Source organism: Liolophura sinensis, chromosome 5 (genome assembly GCF_032854445.1).
Source record: "Liolophura sinensis isolate JHLJ2023 chromosome 5, CUHK_Ljap_v2, whole genome shotgun sequence".
NCBI classification, from domain to species: Eukaryota; Metazoa; Mollusca; class Polyplacophora; order Chitonida; family Chitonidae; genus Liolophura; species Liolophura sinensis.
The window spans coordinates 1,531,997-1,551,482 of NC_088299.1; the positions used below are offsets into that span (position 1 = coordinate 1,531,997).

Consider the following 19,486-nt stretch of genomic DNA (forward strand, 5'->3'; position numbering starts at 1 on the left):
TAAGCTGTGAGTGATGTCAGCTAAGACATTTTTGTGTCTTGTACAGACCGTGACGATGAGGAGAAGCTGACCAAAGTGTATGAGAACCTGAGGTTGGAGAATGATAATGGTGTTCTGTGTGAGAGTGCCCCAAGCCCCCGGCTACACTGGAGCAGAGGAAACTTCAGGGTATGACCAGGGGGATATGTGTGGAGAATAGCACTGGAGGGGAAGGGGAGGGTGGGGGACAAGGGGGATATAGTGCGAAGAATAGCACTAGAGGAGAAAGGGGAGGTGGGGTGGAGGGAAAGGGGTGGTGGGGGACAAGGGGGATATGTGTAGAGAATAGCCACTAGAGGAGAAAGGGTGGTGGAGGGGAAAGGGGAAGTGGGGGACCAGGGGGATATGTGTAGAGAATAGCACTAGAGGAGAAAGTGGAGGTGGGGTGGAGGGAAAGGGGAGGTGGGGGACAAGGGGGATATGTGTGGAAGAATATCACTAGAGGAGAAGGGGAGGTGGGGTGGAGGGAAAGGGGAGGTGGGGGAGCAGGGGGAATGGTGTAGAGAATAGCACTAGAGGAGAAAGGGGAGTGGGGTGGAGGGAAAGGGGAGGTGGGGGACAAGGGGGATATGTGTGAAGAATAGCACTAGAGGAGAAAGGGGTGGGGTGGAGGAAAGGGGAGGTGGGGGACAAGGGGGATATGTGTGAAGAATAGCACTAGAGGAGAAAGGGGTGGGGTGGAGGGAAGGGGAGGTGGGGAACCAGGATGATATGTGTAGAGAATAGCACTAGAGGAGAAAGGGGAGGTGGGGTGGAGGGAAAGGGGAGTGGGGGAGCAGGGGGATATGTTTAGAGAATAGCACTAGAGGAGAAAGGGGAGGTGGGGTGGAGGGAAAGGGAGGTGGGGGACAAGGGGGATATGTGTGAAGAATAGCACTAGAGGAGAAAGGGGTGGGGTGGAGGGAAAGGGGAGTGGGGGACAAGGGGGATATGTGTGAAGAATAGCACTAGAGGAGAAAGGGCGGGGGATGATGGTATGACGAGGGCGATATGTGTGGAGAATAGCACTGGAGGGAAGTGGTGGTGGGGTGGGGGGGGGGGGGGGTTGGAGGGATGATAGTGTGACCAGGGGAATAGCACTAGAGGGCTTACATTGAGGGGTCAATTGTTTCCCACATGCTCTCACTATTGCATTCTGTTACTGAAATGTCAATTGGAAGATAACATACATGTAAAGGTTAAAATATTAATACATGTTTTATTTTTAGAAATACACAAATATAGATAGATGCATTTGGAACAGTTTCCCTCCGGCCATAATGCTGGCCACTGTCATATAAGTAAAGTATTCTATCAATGTTGTTAAATTATTTTGCTGGTGTAAATTACAAGCTTGTTTATAGCATATACAATTTTCTTCCACTTTTTACTTTCATAAAGTTTTTTTTTATGAAGACTCTCTCCCCCTGTCTCTTTCACTGCTGGTTGCTTCTGCAGAACTCCCATGTTAGCCCTAGGATAAGAGTTATGTGTTTACAGATCATATCTCTGCATGTTGCTGATGTCTTTGTGTGGATCTGGGCCTTTGGCTTGTTTTGCTAGTCATATAGCAGGAGGAAGTCTCTGGTAGGGTAATCTCCCTTGTCAATACTGACGGATCATCACCTAAGCATGTGATGTTATGTGGCCATACACCAGACATACAATACATAACTGAGTCTAAACTGTCCACATGATAATGTTTGCCAGCTGTAGAGTGCTCTTCCCTCTCGTCCCCAGCTAACGTTTGTGTAAACCACCTGATCTGCCACAACATAAATCCATCCTTAGCTTTGACTACCTCCCCCTTCCTCCTTTTTTGATGTACATTATTTCTGGAGATATTTCTTCAATATTTCAGGTAAAGGCCATCTGCGCGAGGCGATATTACTCCACGAGGAAGCCCTGCGGATCCACAACCTCTGTAAACAGCTGAGGAAGATTGACACATTTCAGGGCATTCTTCGGCACGCTCATGATCGGTTAGTACTTGTTGTTCACAAACCCGGAAAGCATTCCTGTCGTCTGTATTTACTGGATTGATTGTAGTTCTCAGCGGAGTGTGAATCACTACATGGCTGGAGGAGACGCAGCGGGAATGTTCTGGTTGAGCATTGATCATACTCAAACCTTACTCCTGTGATAGCACGGGTTTTCTTTGTGGGGGGGAAGGACAGGAGGGTCATTTTGCCCGCGCTATCACTGCCTACAGATCCAGAGTTTCTTTGTGTCATGCTGTACGTCTACAGAGCTCCACATCTCAGAACAAGTCTGCACTTTTGAGATGGATAATCATACATGGGCAATGTATTGGAGTATAATAATGCTACTTTATTCATATTCAGTTGATATTTAATTGAAAAGTCCTTAAAAATCAACGTTTAAATTGTACAACCTTCAAATTCCATGAAGTCAAATAATTAAAGTTACCAGTAATAATTTTTGCATTTCTTATTCCATTTAAATAATATTATATTACATTTAAATAGTATTAAAAAGAAATGAATTATGTGTTGTTATGAATATCTTTACCTGTGAAAACGTAGGTTTGCACAATAAAATTGGCATAGATCATTTTCTAGGAAAATTATTGTTTGAATTCACTCAACATGAATACATTAAAAATTGACAGTTGTGATATGTTGGAAGATGTCAAGGGGATCTTGGTCCTGTTCATGCAAGCATGGGTTATGTGTTCAGGTGCAATTATATTGATTGTTGTCACATTGCACCCAGTAAGTTGATCTAGGTCAACATGAGTGTACTGCCTGATGTATCTATGCTAACTTATGCCTTCCTTCAGTTGTTGATTTTTTTTTCCAGGACTCTGGCCAAATTTGCTGAGCTTGAGGAAGAAGATGACTTTACTGAACTGGTTGATGTGCCGCTCATTTTAGCCCAGGTTGAACACCAGGTGGCCCCAATTCCACCAGAACTTCCAAAGCATAAAGTCCCAGATGTTTTTGAACGATTGGTTAGTTTACTTAAATCTTCTATAAATGCACCCGTACCATTTCACGCATTGCAGCACAAAACACTCACAGCTTCTGGTGAGTCTGCCACTACTGCAAGCATGTTTTTGTCTTGTCTGGTCAGGCATGTATCAATCAGGAACATAATTACTACAATTCTTCAACATTTTCATGGTTTATTTGAAGAGTATTTTTCTGTGATAAAATGATATTTAATGGAACCATATTCATGCAGTTTTGTCTCAAAAACTAATAAAAATAGTTCATTAAGCACTATGAAAGTTTCTCATTCATAAGCAAAAAGATTTAGGAATTGTGGTAAAGAATTCCTTAGTTGGTCTTTATGGACAAATATAATTCTTGGTGTTTGTCATGTGTTACAGGGTCCAATTAAAATCTTCAGTGCAAAGACTCAGTGGTCAGCGCCCCGTACAGTTACCCTACAGAGGCGCCCTGAAGGGTTCGGGTTCAGCGTAAGAGGTGACATGCCCGTCATTGTCGCAGATGTGGAATCCCAAAGTGTTGCTGAGGTAAAAGACAAAAGCAATAAATGCTTCATTGTTTTGAGTCCTTGTCAATCTAGATAAAATTGTGACTTTTAAAATGTAGCCGAGTTCACTGGCATTGCTCAATGGCAGCACTGTAGGTCACCATTGTTATATTTCAGACAACATTGTGGTATGGACTCAGTATGACATGTTGTTTTTGCTTGTTTCAGGAGGAGGGGATGAAGGTTGGGGATTTCGTAGTTCAGGTCAGCGGTGTGGATACAAAGTGGGCGCATCACGATGATGTAGTCAAGCTGGTACGACAAGCTGGTAACAGTCTTACCGTAAAACTGGTAACGCCCATGGGTCAGAGCTTCCTAGATCAACGTGTGTCTCCCCCAGCTAGCATTCCTAGCACCCCCAGTACCCCTACACGCATGCAAAGCCCCAACGGCAGCATGGTCAGCAGTAAAAGTGGTAAAAGCGGGAAGAGACTGAGTGCATCCTGGATTTTCGCGCGCAAAAACTCCAACAAAGACAACGTCCTTGAAAGGACAGTGCCTTCAAACAGTGAAGTGATGTTGCGGTAATAAACTGCCTTCAGCACTGCTGCAATTTATCTGTTTATTCAGATATCCTAACATGTGATACTAATATGTGTGTGCAAATAAACAGATATGAGATATGTTAATACATGGCAGAGCCCCTCCAGTGTTCATACACTAGCAGAGCCCCTCCAGTGTTCATACACTACTATAACCCCCCCAGTGTTCATACTCCAGCAAAGCCCCTCCAGTGTTCATACACTAGCGGAACCCCTCCAGTGTTCATACACTACCAGAACCCCCCAGTGTTCATACACTACCAGAGCCCCTCCAGTGTCCATACACTAGCAGCGCCTCTCCAGTGTCCATACACTAGCACAGCCTCCCCAGTGTTCATACTCCAGTATGAATGGTGCTGAGCCAAAACCTGAATGTTACATACCCAAATCCCAGTCTTCTAGCTATTTTTACACCCATGATGTTGTGTATTTTTTGTGAGATTTAGAAGATTATAATATTTTGTATGGAAAGGCAATGAATACTAATAAACGAAAAAGAGTCAAATCGCTCTCCCATTCTTAGAGAAATGTTGTAAAGTCATGATTGAGGGTAGATGAAAAATGGTTCCAATGAAAGTGATTATGATGGAAACGGACTAGAATTATGAGGTTTAATGCAATTTTTGTATTACATTTGTGAACAAATGATATAGTTGCAAGAAATTATATGAAACTGCTGCCTTGACAAATGCCATTATATTTCAATTTATCTTAGTAAAATTGCAGACATATGAAGTGTACTTGTACATAGTTTTACTGTAGTTTCTTTTTCTACTTGTACAAAACAATATTGATATATTGAAGGTAACCCATAAAGGAGCAAATGTACCAACTTACACAGATAAGACTTACTCTATCACCTTCCTTCTTTCATAGCAGACTAGTATATTAGCTGGCAGGCCAGCATTGGAACCCCAGTTCCCTGTATTTCCCTTTTAAATCCGATAATGTGACTTTAAAAGTTAAAAACAAATTAGAAATTGAATATAAAATACTCCTTTTTACACACTTTTTTGTTTATGGGTATGTTTTAATAATGGAAGTATTATGTATATATTCACATGTATCAGCTATGATAGTATTATTAGTTATGTGCTAATGTGCATGTACAATAGGTTGTTGTGTTGAGCTAGGTGTGCACAGCTGGTTCCCTCAGTTAAGTGGGTTTATGTCCGTTGTAGAGCACTGTCCAGAATGTTTACGTGTTGGTCATACCTCAGATTCTACAAAGATTCAGACTTAGGGTGTTTATTGGTGATAACACACAGGTAAACTTAAAATTGTAGCTATACTCTGTGCCTTACATTTATGTCTTCACAACTTCTAGAATCACATAGGCGGCTGTTGAATATTCATTGTTTCGGGATTTTTTTTTTTTATGTGCATAAAACACGTCTTGTTTCCCATACAGGAGGTATAATATGTGAGTGCTGATATGTGGCAGAGTGTATTAGTGCTGACTCTAGAGGTATAGAACTACATGTAGTCTGGTTCTCTGTTTGCTAATGCTCGATTGTGCTCTGTCAGTCTTGTTTCCTTATGTTAGAATTTTCGTGTTCATCTGGACAGATATGATAGCCCTGTATACATACACAGATTACAAGTTGCCCATTGTGAGAATATTTGACACGTATTATTGTAAACCAAGGATGTACTCCACTGTATAACTTACGGTTATGGTAGTTCATGGTTTTTAATCCCGCTTTTACACTGCAAATGGCTCTAACCTGTACTAACTGAAACTAAAGATTTTATACTCAATTCAGAAAACCTTTAATGTTTCCATTTTCCTTTTACAGCTGTGGTCATTTGAATGCTGTTACTTGTATTTTACATTTTATGAAGAAAATCTTCATCACTTCTGGTTACACATGGAAGGAATTGTTATGCACATATACAGCTAAACATTATTAAAAAAAAAAAAAAAAACATTTACGCCAGCCTTCTTGTGAAAAACATTTACAGCTGTGTTCTCTATCATAGAAATGTAGGATTCGCATGTATAACAGTTAGCTAGCCACTCTGTTCATTAAACAGTTACAACCACTGTTCATCGAGCAGTTATAGCCACTCTGTTCATTAAACAGTTACAACCACTGTTCATCGAGCAGTTATAGCCACTGTTCATTAAACAGTTACAACCACTGTTCATCGAGCAGTTATAGCCACTGTTCATTGAACACTTAGTTCACGTCTCCATATACTGCTACAAAGTGTGCAGATTTTCAACTGGCAAGGGCTTGAGGTCAGTGTGTGCACATGTTGAAGGTTAGTTGACCATTTTCAGGTTTGACGATACACTCTATTTGGACGAATATTACCATATGCATGATCTACTGATTCTAAATAGTTCTGCGTTTTGTGGGTCGGCCTGTTAGGATAACTAAGTAACTGAGTGTCCAGATTAGTGGCAGTGACATGAGGCAGGTTTTGCATTCTGAACACTAAGACTACTGCTAAGAATATTCAGGTGTACATATTTTGTGTTTGAGACTGGTCGTGATATTCGTGATCACAGCTTATTTGCAAAACAATTAAACAACAGCCATTCTTGCATCATTTTGTAAGATTGTTTTAATCCCTTTTTCATCTTTGCCCGTTTGCATCAAAATCACTTACAATCAAATCTTCGTGCAGATATTGGTTTGCTCAAGTTAGTTTACTGCAGGAAGACTGGATCATCCAGTTTTATGAATGAATGTATGTTTTTGTATACTAGTATGTATGGCCACTTACCGTTATAAGTATTCAGTTGTTCTGCACAGTCATTCCTCTGTGTAGACACACATAAATTTCATCAAATTCATAGTTTTACACTTGTGCTTAACTGCTAGGGGATCACTTTGAATACTGATGACCAGTTATTTTTAATGTTGATGTGTTTTTGTTGCTCTTTTATTAAAGATTGTTCACTGAGAAATTCCATAATGTTTAATATGCTCAATACTATTTTATAACGTATCATGAAGCTTTAACCGTCAGTGGTCAATACAGCACATTCTGTAGACACTGCTGTTATTGGCAGGGATCAGTTGATTTTTGTTGTTCCTTTTCTCTTTAAGCCTTTTTTACGATCTGAGAGGAAGGAAAAAGTGTGTTCATGTGGTTAAATGCTTGGTTAATATATCCTGTATACAAAAACTGAATTCTACATGTATAAGGAACACTTACACTATTAAACTCATCCATATAAATCATCTCATTTGTATGGATTGGTTAAGAATCAAATGTGCATATAAACATTTTCATTTTATAATTGTAGATGCAAGTGAACATGATTATTTCAATACATCTACAAAGAGAACAAGAAATCCATGCAATATGTATATTATCAAAGAGTGCGTATCATATATTTTGTTTCTAGTTGACGTCCGAGAGATTTGGTTGTGGAACACGTGCATGTAGAAGTGTTTTTACTAATTTTCATTCCGTCAGTTAAATTAGACATTTGAATATATATATGTCCTTATCTATGCACAGACAAGGTTTTATTGTTATTGTATACCATGGTATCTGTTTACTTCAATAAACGTCTAACTTTACCACTGATGTCTGTGTTCTCAGTATGGTGATAAGATCAATAGGTACAAACAGTATAATAGGGGAGTTTTTTGATCAAACTGGGCTCAGTTGGTTAGCGCACTAGCGCAGCGTAATGACCCAGGAGTCTCTCACCAATGCGGTCGCTGTGAGTTCAAGTCCAGCTCATGCTGGTTTCCTCTCCGGTCGTACGTGGGAAGGTCTGTCAGCAACATGCGGATGGTCGTGGGTTTCCCCCGGGCTCTGCCCAATTTCCACCCACTATAATGCTGCCCGCTGTCATATAAGTGGAATATTCTTGAGTACGGCGTAAAACATCAATCAAATAAATAAATAAATTTTGATCAAACTGAGCCGTCAGTCCATGTTGTTCATTGTCTAAATAGCTTTTGGTGAAACTGTTTACATATCATCAGAGATAGTTCCCTATTACATTTCTTACAGCAGACATGGTACAGTAGGATTATTTATCATAAGTTTTACATTGGACCCTTGGGAGTGGGCATGACAGAGGTTATACGTGCTTGTGTCCCAATCACAGGAGGACTGAAAGCAGGGTTGGTGGAGCGTCTGCTTCAGGAACGGTAGATCCGGATTCAATCCTGGGTCGGGTCAGACCTAAGACTTGAAAAGAGGAAGTTGTAGCTTCCTCACTTGGCGTTCAGCATGAAGGGGATAGTGCAGTGACTGGTTGACAAGTATAAAGGCTCAGGTGGGGTGAATTACTTGCCTTAGGTAAGTTGTCTCATTGAAGCGGCACAATATAAAAGAGCGGTGGAAATCCGTCCTGCAACAAGGAGGCACATTACACGTACATGCACCTTAAGGATTCCTTCGTCGTCATATGAATGAAAAATTGTTGAGTGCGACGTTAAACCTCAAGCACTCACTCCCCACTCAATCACAGAACACCTGAATTTCATTTTCAAGTCCAGCCTTGGACAGGGTACACTGTATTTGTACAAGCTGGTGCTCTCACTGCTTGTAGCAATTGAAGGTGCACGTGTCAGCAGTTGAAGGTGCATGTGTGAGCAGTTGAAGGTGCACGTGTGAGCAGTTGAGCAGTCTAATATTCTTTGGAGACATACATGTGCGGGAAAGATAGTCCAACGACTTTCTGATGGTCGTTTTTTATGGAAGCTCCCATTTCCTCAAAAAAAAAAAAAAAAATATATAACCAACAATCATATAATTAAAATTTCTTGAGTACTGAGTATGAGTGGAGTCATACTATGACTTTAATAGAGTTAATAAAGTACAAGCTGAAAGTCTCGGATTTACATCAGGCACTCCGCTATTCTCCATGCACATACTGATCCACTGTTATCTTGACCTTTGACATATTGAATGTTCACATCCACAGACACTTTTTGAAGATCAGACATTATAATTTTATAAATCATTTAATTAGCCATGGGATGAAAATGCAGAGATATGAATCTAAAACTACAAATTTGGAACACTGCCCAACATATTAATTGGACAAAAGCAACAAAGTTTAATGTGGGACTGTAAAACACATACATGTATAAACAATCTGTGATAAAATTCACAGCTAAACCACAAGCACTGCAAATAAAAACAACAAAAGTTTCCAAAAAAATAAACTATTTTCAAACACTTATTAAATCTGTATCTACTTTTGTGAAAACAATAAGTACATCATCTAGAACAAACAAAAAAGCATTTTCATATGACATCAGCACATTTGAATTAAAAACTTTTACCAACATGATGCACATTTCTCTCACACAAGAGAGAGACCCAAAATAGGGTCCCAAGGATTTCAAAAGTTCATGACAATGAGATAAATATGTGATCTGGTAATGACCATCTTAAATATGCTATGATGTAACCAGCATCAACATATCTATAAGTCTAATGTATTTGAACAGTAATTGGAGTTTTGGAGTAATTTGATTGGAGTTTTACGCTGCAGTCAAGAATATTTCACTTATACGACGGCGGCCAGCATTATGGTGGGTGGAAACCGGGCAGAGCCCGAGGGAAACCCACGACCATCCGCAGGTTGCTGGCAGACCTTCCAACTTACGGCCAAAGAGGAAAAGACCACATTTGGTAGAGCTCACATACATACAGCATAACTCAAGCCTTCAAACAAACAAATAAACAAACAAAAATCCAATATGGCGATGAAATTTAGATGCACATGTAACATATAGCAGTACATGTGCCTACATTGGCCAATTACAGACCTGACATATTAATTAGATACTTCATTCAACTATAGCAGCAGCAACAGGTCAGCTCAAGTCCTACCCATACTTCCTCTCCAGGGCCCAATTGTTCAAAAGTGCTTTAGTTAATACCGGTGTTAGGCTCTAAGTCACATTACATTTTCACGATTTTAACAAAACCCAGCAATCAATGCAGTTATACAGAGACCAAATGGAACAGCATAAGGTTTAGTTCATATTTAATATACTGTTGCATACTTATTTTTGGGCCAAGTACAAAACTGAAGACTTGGATTAAAGTTAAAACTGGTATTAAATCTTCAGACACTTTTGAACAACTGAGCGGCTAAAAAGTATTTAACATTTGGGCACTGGCCCAATTTATCTTTTTGTGGCACACAAATGCATTTATTAAAGTCTTCATCTGAACAATTGAGACAGCAGCTTTGATCAGTTCTTTAATGGTGATTTCAATTCTCTTCATAATACTGATAATGACCTTTAGAACAACTTTTGCAAAATTTTGACTACAATTGACGTACCAAAATTAGAGCGAAATCTATTTCTATGCTAAGCACATTATAATGAACATACGACACAATCAATGTAAAATATACAGCTATATTCACTATTCCGGGTTTTTGACTGGGTATCTTCAATAAAATAATAATCTTCCTCATCACTTATTACCCTGGGATATGTCCCACAATCAGTGCTCCTTTGTGAATGGGGTAAAGATTTCATTCAGCTGTTGAGTAACTCTGATGAAGGTGGTTCTCCGGCTGAGTTCTTTAAGTTTGCCAGCTCCTACGTAGGTACAGGTGGAGCGGAGGCCCCCCAGAATGTCCTGTATCGTCACTTCCACGTCACCGCGGTACTCAATCTCTACAGTCTTCCCTTCTGAGGCTCTGTAAGCAGGAACCATAGCAAACCAGTTTAGACCAGACCAATTTAACATTTTTTTCGTTAGCTACGATCTCTTTAGCACAGAAAATAATACAAGTAAAACTCCACTGCAGCCATAACATAACAAGATAACCAAGGCCATCAATTAAAATGTTTGTTTGGGATAAACGTGTGATCCTCCACAACAGCACCTCTTCCTGAAATTTCTTTTTTTTTTCTGTCATAAATTACATTAGCCAGAATAAAAAAATTAAATTTCCAAAGCTAACCTATTTTTCCTTATAGGGTTAAAAAGAATATTTTAAGGATGGCCTAATTCTCACCAAACCCTCTGTTACCAAGCTGATATCTCACCTGTATTCTGCCACACCTCCAGCATGTTTCTTCATGGCTGTAGCTGAACTCATACCATAAAATAGCTTCATTTTCCTCCCGTTTTTCTCCACAATCTCTCCCCCAGACTCTGTGTGCCCTGCCAACATCCCACCACACATAACAAAGTCTGCACCAGCCCCAAACGCCTTTGCCACATCCCCAGGGCAAGTGCACCCTCCATCCTGAAACAGTCAAGGGGAAATAACTTTGACAGACTCTCATATGTTCATTAATAGTGGGCTAGAGCAAAACAATGACCCAATCACCTCTCCTCAATGTGAGTGCAAGTCCAGCTCATGCCAGCTTCCTCGCTGGCCGCATGTGGGAAGTAAATTAATAAATAAATGAATATTGAATTATACCTTTATTGATCATTAATAACCATATATTTAATTAATACACTGCACAAGTTATGAAATAAACATTTGTACAGGTTTGTGATGAGAAACATGCATAAATGCATCGTTAATTACTTAAAATCTTTCATCTTTTCAATACAATGAAAGTGAAGTTTGAAAGTATCAAAAGCAACCGAAAATTTGATCTTCACTCTTTGCATCGTAATTGATGCATGGCGACTACACACTCTTTGTGACACACCCTTTAGCCAACATTTCATTGGGTTTGAACCATATGCTATCCACAGTATGGAAAGGCTTACGTCATTCGTGAGAAACTCGGCTCGTGTATAAATGGGTCCCATCAGGAAGGTCATTTAAGATAATTAAAAAGTATTTTCAGATTCCTTGAGTCTAAATCTGTACCAATGGTATAAAAATTAAGCAACTACCTGCATCTGAATTAATCAAAAACATCCAAAATAAAAATGAACTATTTACTCACGTATTAGCTAATGAATATTAAGTTACAGAATGTGGCGGCACCCACGAAAGATGGCATGAAAAGTGAGTTCGAAGAAGTAATCGCGCATGCCAAAGCAAGCGGTGGCTTTTCTGTAGAGTTAAAGGCAAAGCACCACTCTTCGTGCAGCATATAAGCAACAAGATGTCACTGCTGTCTAATTGACTGGATATGGTCAAAGTATTGTACATCAGCTTATGCCTTTGGTCATCCACCAATGACGACACACTCAAGAACCCACGATAACTATTCTTGTTTCCCCTCTGAATTCTGTCATGCAAAATCAAGTGGTAAGTGTATAAATATATTTAAATATAACATATATTTCAGCTTGAGCACAGACAGAGATGATAATAATAGCCACGAACGTCTGCAAATAGCACACTGCTCAACACTTTGGTACGTTCTATATCACGTGCAGTTGTTTATATAAGGTGAAAGTAGTCATCTCGGATCAAGTGACGCTTTCGACATTGCTGTTGTAAAAAAGTATGGTGGCCAATTATATCAGAGATGTAATCTCAACTGAGGCAGTAGGTACATCTCTATTTTAGAATGGCGTACATGCATTATACTCACTGATATAATGTGACCTCCAAGCCCATGGGCAGCATCTGCACATTCAATGACAGCACTGAGCTGAGGGTAACCCACACCTGTCTTCTTTCTGGTGGTACACACAGAGCCAGGGCCTATTCCCACCTTGATGATATCTGCCCCAGATAACACTAGCTCCTCAACCATCTCTCCTGTCACCACATTACCTGCCTACACAAAATAGAGGTCAGCGCATTATCTACCTACACAAAAACACATGTCAGCACACTGCCTGCAAACACATGAAAACACAGGTCAGCACATTATCTACCTACACAAAAACATAGGTCAGAACATTACCTGCCTACACAAAACATAGGTCAGCACATTACCTGCCTACACAAAAACATAGGTCAGCACATTACCTGCCTACACAAAAATGCTAAAACTATTTCATTGAACAAATGAAAAAACAGACCTACTCTAACAGGTTATTAATTCTTATGTCATGTATTTAAGCTTCAAAACACATTGGATTACATTCATTTAAGAAGTACAAACCATGATAGTATGTTGTGGAAACTTTTTACGGACTTCTCGCACAAACTCCACAAAGTGCTCGGAGTAGCCGTTGGCCACATCCACACAAATGTAGCGGATGTCCGGTACAGCCTCCAGAATGGCACACAGCTTACTCAAGTCTCCCTGGCCAGTACCTGAGCTAGCTGCTATGTACTACAAGGAAACAAGAAGCAGTCATAGCTGGACATTTATTTATTTGACATGAGAGTTGGAAAATGAACTCTTTCACACATGAAAGCCATAACAGATTATTCACTGTAATTCGACAGTTGGACTCAAAATAAAACTGATCTGAAGTCAGTGGAATTTTGGTTGGGCCAGTAGATTTACACAAGCACTGGTAGACTTGGCTTGTAATTTATCAAAATCAAAAAATACAAAAATGTAGTTACTAGGTTTAAATTTTTAAACACAACCATCTGGAAAAATGGTTTCTTGTAGATTCTATGCATTTAACTGAAAATCTGCGATCAAGTTGACCACATTGTTCTTGATATTTAACAGAAGGACCAGTTAATACTGACGAGGGCCAACAGATCTCAGATGATACTGGTCCTGTTGGCCAGCGACATTTTGTAGTTTATTTCCATCCCTGAACAGAGTAAAGTGTTTCCTTTTTGTCTTCTTTAAACCTGTCTGTGTTTCCGGGACACAATTTATGAAGAGATAAGCAAGGGTTCTGACCTGTAGTATATCCTTGTTCTGACCAGCAAACTCCCTCCACTCCTCCACGGGGTAGTGTTTGTGGATACAGGTGAACATGCTGTGCTGACAAACATACAACATATACAATCAAAATCTGCTATGTACATGTAAACAGAAACTTAGACTTTGTGGCGAGGCTACACCAAGGGCTAACCTGTTGGAGATACATGAATGCAAAACTTCAGCTCAATACATAAAAAACTTAACCAATTACCTTAACAAGAATGCTAAGACAGAAAAAGAGACATGAAGTCAGAAATTTTGTTATTTATAATAGTCAACACACATGCAGGACATCAATGTTCTATTCCCTGAGGTTGCGAGTTCAAGTCCAGCTCATGCTGGCTTCCTCTCCGGCCGTAAGTGGGAAGGTCTGCCAGCAACCTGTGGATAGTTGTGGGTTTCCCCCCGGGCTCTGCCCAGTTTCCTCCCTCCATAATGCTGGTCACTGTCATATAAGTGAAATATTCTTGAGTACAGCGTTAAACACCAATCAAATAAATAAATAAATTATATTCCCTGGGTCACTGTGCTGCACTATCACTCTTTACATTAGGCCATGGAGGCCCCCTTGTGTTATGAGATATAGCCTTAACATTTATATGTTAATAGTCAACACACACAAATAATTCACTTATACGATTGCATTATGGGGGGAGGCATGGGTGGGGGGTGGTACCGGACAGAACTCGAGATAAATAATAAATTCACGAAGCATTGTAATTCCAATAAACAAGTGGCTAAGTAGTAAATTTTGTAATTTTCAATAATTAATATACACAGTGCATCCACAATGGAACATCCCCTGATTCTGCTGTGCTTTATATCTAAGCAAACTTAAGCTCAGTACATGCCGTAACATTTGAGACACTACCATTAACATTTTTTGAGATACCACTCGTAATATTGATTCCAATACACAGTGCATCCAAAATGAACATCCCATCTTATTATTGTACTTTGCCTGTAGGCAAAACCTGAGCTAAGTAGATACAGCACTTTTGATTTATTTATCTGTTTAATTACTATTCGTGAGAGACTCTTGGGTCATGACAATGCTTTAGCTGTTATTAGATGCCATCAACAATGGAGACGTACAGGGAAGGACATAAGCTATGCCTGTTCTTGTAGAGGCTAAAAGTAACACTTTAAGCATGTCACAAGTATATACCAAATGTATTATTCTCAAAATGATACCCAGTACGAAATTTTAGGTTTTTTCATATGCACCACATCAGCTTATTCTGTTATAAACATAAATCTATGCACTTGTAAACACTTTCTTGCTGCCTTTAATAAATTTTGAAGACAAGACAAGTCAAGTCGTTGTTTAACGTGTTGCAGTCCACTCACTTTTCCTAAAGCCTTGGCCATGTCAAATGTTCCGACAGTATCCATATTAGCTGCCATAACGGGGATTCCTGTGTACTCCTGGCCCGAATTACGGAACAGGAATGACCGCTGGAGGTTCACCTAAAACACAAGGGGACATAACTGTTGGTGTCATTTAAAATATAGGGGGTTATCCTGCATGCTGAAAGCAACATATGTGCAGGGAGTTTAACTCAATTTTACTTGCACGCTGTGATTAGCCCTTTAGACATCTGGTGCTCAGTCAGGCCATTTTCACTTGATTTCATCACATTTTTTTTGTTACACTCTACAGGAAATTTAATTTAAATTAAGTATCTTAATTAAAATCAACATCCACAGCACCAGCCACATTCTACATTTTAATTAAAATTGCAGAGTATCATATTAAGTGAGGTATTGAGGCACATCAGCTCTCTGATAATGGTAAGCAAATCTTGTATGACACCCACAGAACAGCAATACCCTCTGCTGGTATTGTTTTTCTACCAGACAGAGAGCACTGCTATTCTGTGGGTTCACGATATTTGTTTTTGTATGTAGATTGCTGGTACACCCCATTAGTACACACAAAATCACAAAGCCCACACAAAACCCTAAGGACAGGAATGAAATGGGGAAGCCTGTCAATCTTATTATTTATTAATTATTTTTTTGTCAACCAGACTATCTGCAAAGCTTTCACAATGTACTACATGTAGATGTATCACAATTTATCAAAGACAGCCGCCTATTTCAGGAATATGCCTCGGTTTAATACCGCAAATGTGTGTTAATTACACCGTGTCCTGTATATATTTATATTCATAATAATATTTATAATTTCTGAGAATGTCTTGAGGAATATATATAAACTATATAAACAAACTTATATTACACATTTAGTGTAACACAGATGGTAAATCATGACAATACCTAAACATATTCGACATGGTAAGGAATTTGTCATATTGGTTAATGTTTTTTTTTTTTAACAAGTTCTACACAGTCACGAATTTGAAAATTTACTGTGACCACAATTTAGTTTCAGTCGATCTATATTGATGCTTTTGGTTGTAAGCTTTCTGTGCAGGTCATCACAATTGACGAAATACATGTAACAATAACTGCAATGTGTGCTGATTACCAGTCGGCAATACCATATACTATGTAGGCCACCAGCTTTCACTGAGTGCATTATTCTATGAACCCCTGCCAACCCATACGAGTTGTGTTCAGATGGCATAGAAATCCATGTTATGTAATGACTACATGGTACATGACCTAAAACTTTCAGCCAAAGAGCGTGAATTTTGAGGCAAAGAAATGTCATAAAACACCCCTTTTGGTCCAGATTCTTATATTTTTCCAGTAGGATACTGCCATATCCTCCAAATGATTTCCAAAACACATTTCTAATATTAACAAAACTCTCAGAATCATGCAAAATGTGCAACTTAGTCATAGGCAAAATTTTAGTACCCTAATTCCTCACTCTTTTAGCATATGAAAGAGCGACTTTCAGTGCAATTTATACACATTTTTAAGTTAACTTTAGAGACAAAACTACATTAGCTGGGCTGACCAATTTCAGGGCTTCACAACAAGAGTAATTTCATCAGTCTAATCAGAATAATACCTACAGATTATGTTTGACTAAACATCTTGCACACATGCGAAAAGGTTGATGAATTACATTACTTTACCCTAAAACGTTAAATCATTTTGAAAATTTTATAAATACAATAAGCATCAAGTACCAGTTATGTTTTGGTCCAAGCTGGAAGATCAATGTTTGCAGGCCTTTGTGTTTGTTTTTGAGCAGGTGTGTGCTTATCAAACCCCTTAAAGAAGACAAGTGTGACTGGCACACCAACATTCATACTTCCCAGACTCTATAATGTCAGGTGCATTTTATGGGACACATAGGTTTTGATTCAGGAGTGCAAAGGTGTTGGAGAGTGAATAAGTCTCAAACTTGGCCTTCTGTCTGTTGTCTTAACAGTTCCTAATTTTGATCCAGCTACACTGTAATCTTCAATCTGATTACATAACCCTAAAATAGAGCAATTACTCTACAGGGGAGGGAGGTAGAAAGGTTTGGTGAAAAGCAGGTTCACTCTCTGAACTGAATGAACTGAATAAGCTGAATCAGCAATTCAGAGTCTCATGAGTTCATGCAGGTTTGGACAAGGATTGGGCTTAGCTAAGACTTGATTTCAAGGTAGTTGCTAGTAGGATTTCTCTACTCAGCTGCATCCTTAGCCACACACAGGTTTGCAAAAAGCCAACATGTTTTGTCCTAACCTACATGAAGTCATTTGAAAATGTTGACTTGGCTTATTATTTGTGCAGCACAGCACACAGTAAGAACATTGGAGAGCACTCCGTGGCAACATGCCCTCCTCACATTATGATTTGTCCCATCATGCTGTCTTCCATGTGACAACCGAAACCTAGAAGCCTGCAAAAAGGTCAGGATTTCCATTCATCAACCCTTCAATTGTTTTAAATTTCAACAAACCGAACAAAAGTTCATAGATGTTAAAATCATGAATTAGACCTAGTTCAGAAGTACACCATTTGTTATTTTTATGCTGCCAAGAATTAAAAAAAAACAATTTTCAGCCAAGAATGGTGCAAACCAACATCATTCCTTTCATAAACCTGATGCAGCTGCCACGGCACCATGTCACAGCATTCAAAAATTACCCATCAGATACATCTCCATGGCCCGAAGTCTGCAGACGCTTAGGTTCCTTATGTTTTCATTTGTCCATTTATCGCAAGTACAATGATTTTTTTTTTTTTTTTTTGGATTGGTGTTTTACGCCGTACTCAAGAATATTTCACTTATACGACGGCACAGCCCGGGGGAAACCCACGACCATCCGCAGGTTGCTGGAAGACCTTCCCACGTACGGCCGGAGAGGAAGCCAGCATGAGCTAGTCTTGAACTCACAGCGACCGCATTGGTGAGAGGCTTCTGGGTCACTACGCTGCGCTAGCGCACTAACCGACTGAGCCACGGAGGCCCCGGCAAGTACAATGTCGATTGGTTATTTTCATATGTGGTCCCAATTTAAGATTCATCTGTGATGGTCATCACAACCTACAAAACTGACAGCCTTAACAAATCTCACAAGGGAAGGTAACTGCATCTGGTTTTTAAATGGAGTGCACCCTGATCTTGGTTTGGGGGGCCATTCTTGGCCAATATAAATTTTGCCATACCTAACGTCAGAGCAATAGATCTCACTAAATCCACACGAGGTATCAATGTATGCAACCTTCTTAAACTAAAGCAGACTTCATTTTGCAAAGTGCCTTGCCCTATGGACTGAATGGATTTTTCTGTTCAATGATTAAATGTTGAGGCCCGTAAATATTAGAAATAATTATTTATAGACCTCAACGTTTAACTTAATTTATGGAACTAGCCAAATGGGTCTTGTCAAGACAAGGTTGCTGCCTCTGTCAGTCATTGCAGCTTCTTCAATAAATCGGCACCCCTTAACCACGTGACAGTCACCTAACCGATACAAATCCCCACCAACCTAAATTCTGACCCGATGCTACGTTGATCAACCTTGATAACTAGTGAATTATCTAGTCACGGATCTCGGCTGTTATCTTTCCATGTTTGGTTAGGCATAGATCAGAGCCGAGGAGTTGTTGCTTTCAAAATTGCCAGACTATATGTGTATTCAAGACGAATCTAACGCGCATGCATCTGGAATTAAACGAGGAGGGTAGCTCTTTGTAAGCATCATACGGGAATCTGGTCCACATAACTCTCGGGCTAAGGGTGGCCAGCGGTCCTCACGTTTTAGTATGCCTCGGGCTAGTAATTTATCGTACATGTAGTCTAAAATAACACAGGGCCTATAAAATAACTATGATCATACTCACATCCGCCCTTGTCTTTAAGGTACTTCGCTTCGGACGAATCAAAACATCCTTGAAGTCCAGTTTTATGTCGTTGTCTACTCGCGGCATTTTGATATCTCTGTTAAATTTCACAACGAATGCTACTGCTTTCGGCTTCGCGCCAAACGATCACTAGGCTTAGAAGGTTGACTGAAGGTCGATGTACGAATTTAACTCCAATACGCAAGAGCTCCAAAACGATGCCTTGAGAGTAACTTCCCCTTCAGTGCCAAGCGAACCTCTTGTTGCTCTGCTGACTGATAAATCTTAAATGTATTTGGGAGAATTTAAAACAGTAGTACCTCAGTTCATTAAGTTATTAACCATTATTATATAACACCCACTCCACTGCCTTACCACCTCACTACATTGTCTTACCACCCCCTATAGCCTGTACACTGCCTCACCACCCAATATACA

At 39.7% G+C, this 19,486-nt stretch overlaps 2 protein-coding genes across 3 annotated transcripts in view; one reads left to right on the forward strand and one right to left on the reverse strand.

Annotated features, from left to right (window-relative positions):
* LOC135465939 (rhophilin-2-B-like) overlaps window positions 1-7,631 on the forward strand; it is a 56,989-nt gene extending 49,358 nt beyond the window's left edge. The window contains exons 10-14 of the mRNA XM_064743321.1: window positions 126-168; window positions 1,880-2,000; window positions 2,842-2,992; window positions 3,374-3,520; window positions 3,709-7,631. Of these exons, the coding sequence (XP_064599391.1) occupies window positions 126-168; window positions 1,880-2,000; window positions 2,842-2,992; window positions 3,374-3,520; window positions 3,709-4,068 (822 nt within the window). The 3' untranslated portion in view covers window positions 4,069-7,631. The remainder of the gene's footprint in view (window positions 1-125; window positions 169-1,879; window positions 2,001-2,841; window positions 2,993-3,373; window positions 3,521-3,708) is intronic.
* Window positions 7,632-10,372: 2,741 nt separating this feature from the next.
* Window positions 10,373-19,193, reverse strand: LOC135465811 (GMP reductase 2-like). 2 transcript variants are annotated; one of them, XM_064743159.1, is made up of 8 exons: window positions 19,049-19,193; window positions 17,547-17,600; window positions 15,140-15,259; window positions 13,766-13,849; window positions 13,061-13,234; window positions 12,542-12,730; window positions 11,081-11,283; window positions 10,373-10,728 (listed from the first exon to the last, which is right to left on the reverse strand). In XM_064743159.1, exons 1-8 carry the CDS (start codon window positions 19,133-19,135, stop codon window positions 10,530-10,532), a joined length of 1,110 nt encoding a protein of 369 aa, XP_064599229.1. In that variant the 5' UTR covers window positions 19,136-19,193; the 3' UTR covers window positions 10,373-10,529. The 2 variants fall into 2 exon arrangements, with proteins under 2 accessions (XP_064599229.1, XP_064599230.1); XM_064743160.1 differs by lacking the exon at window positions 17,547-17,600.
* Between the last annotated feature and the right edge of the window lie 293 nt (window positions 19,194-19,486).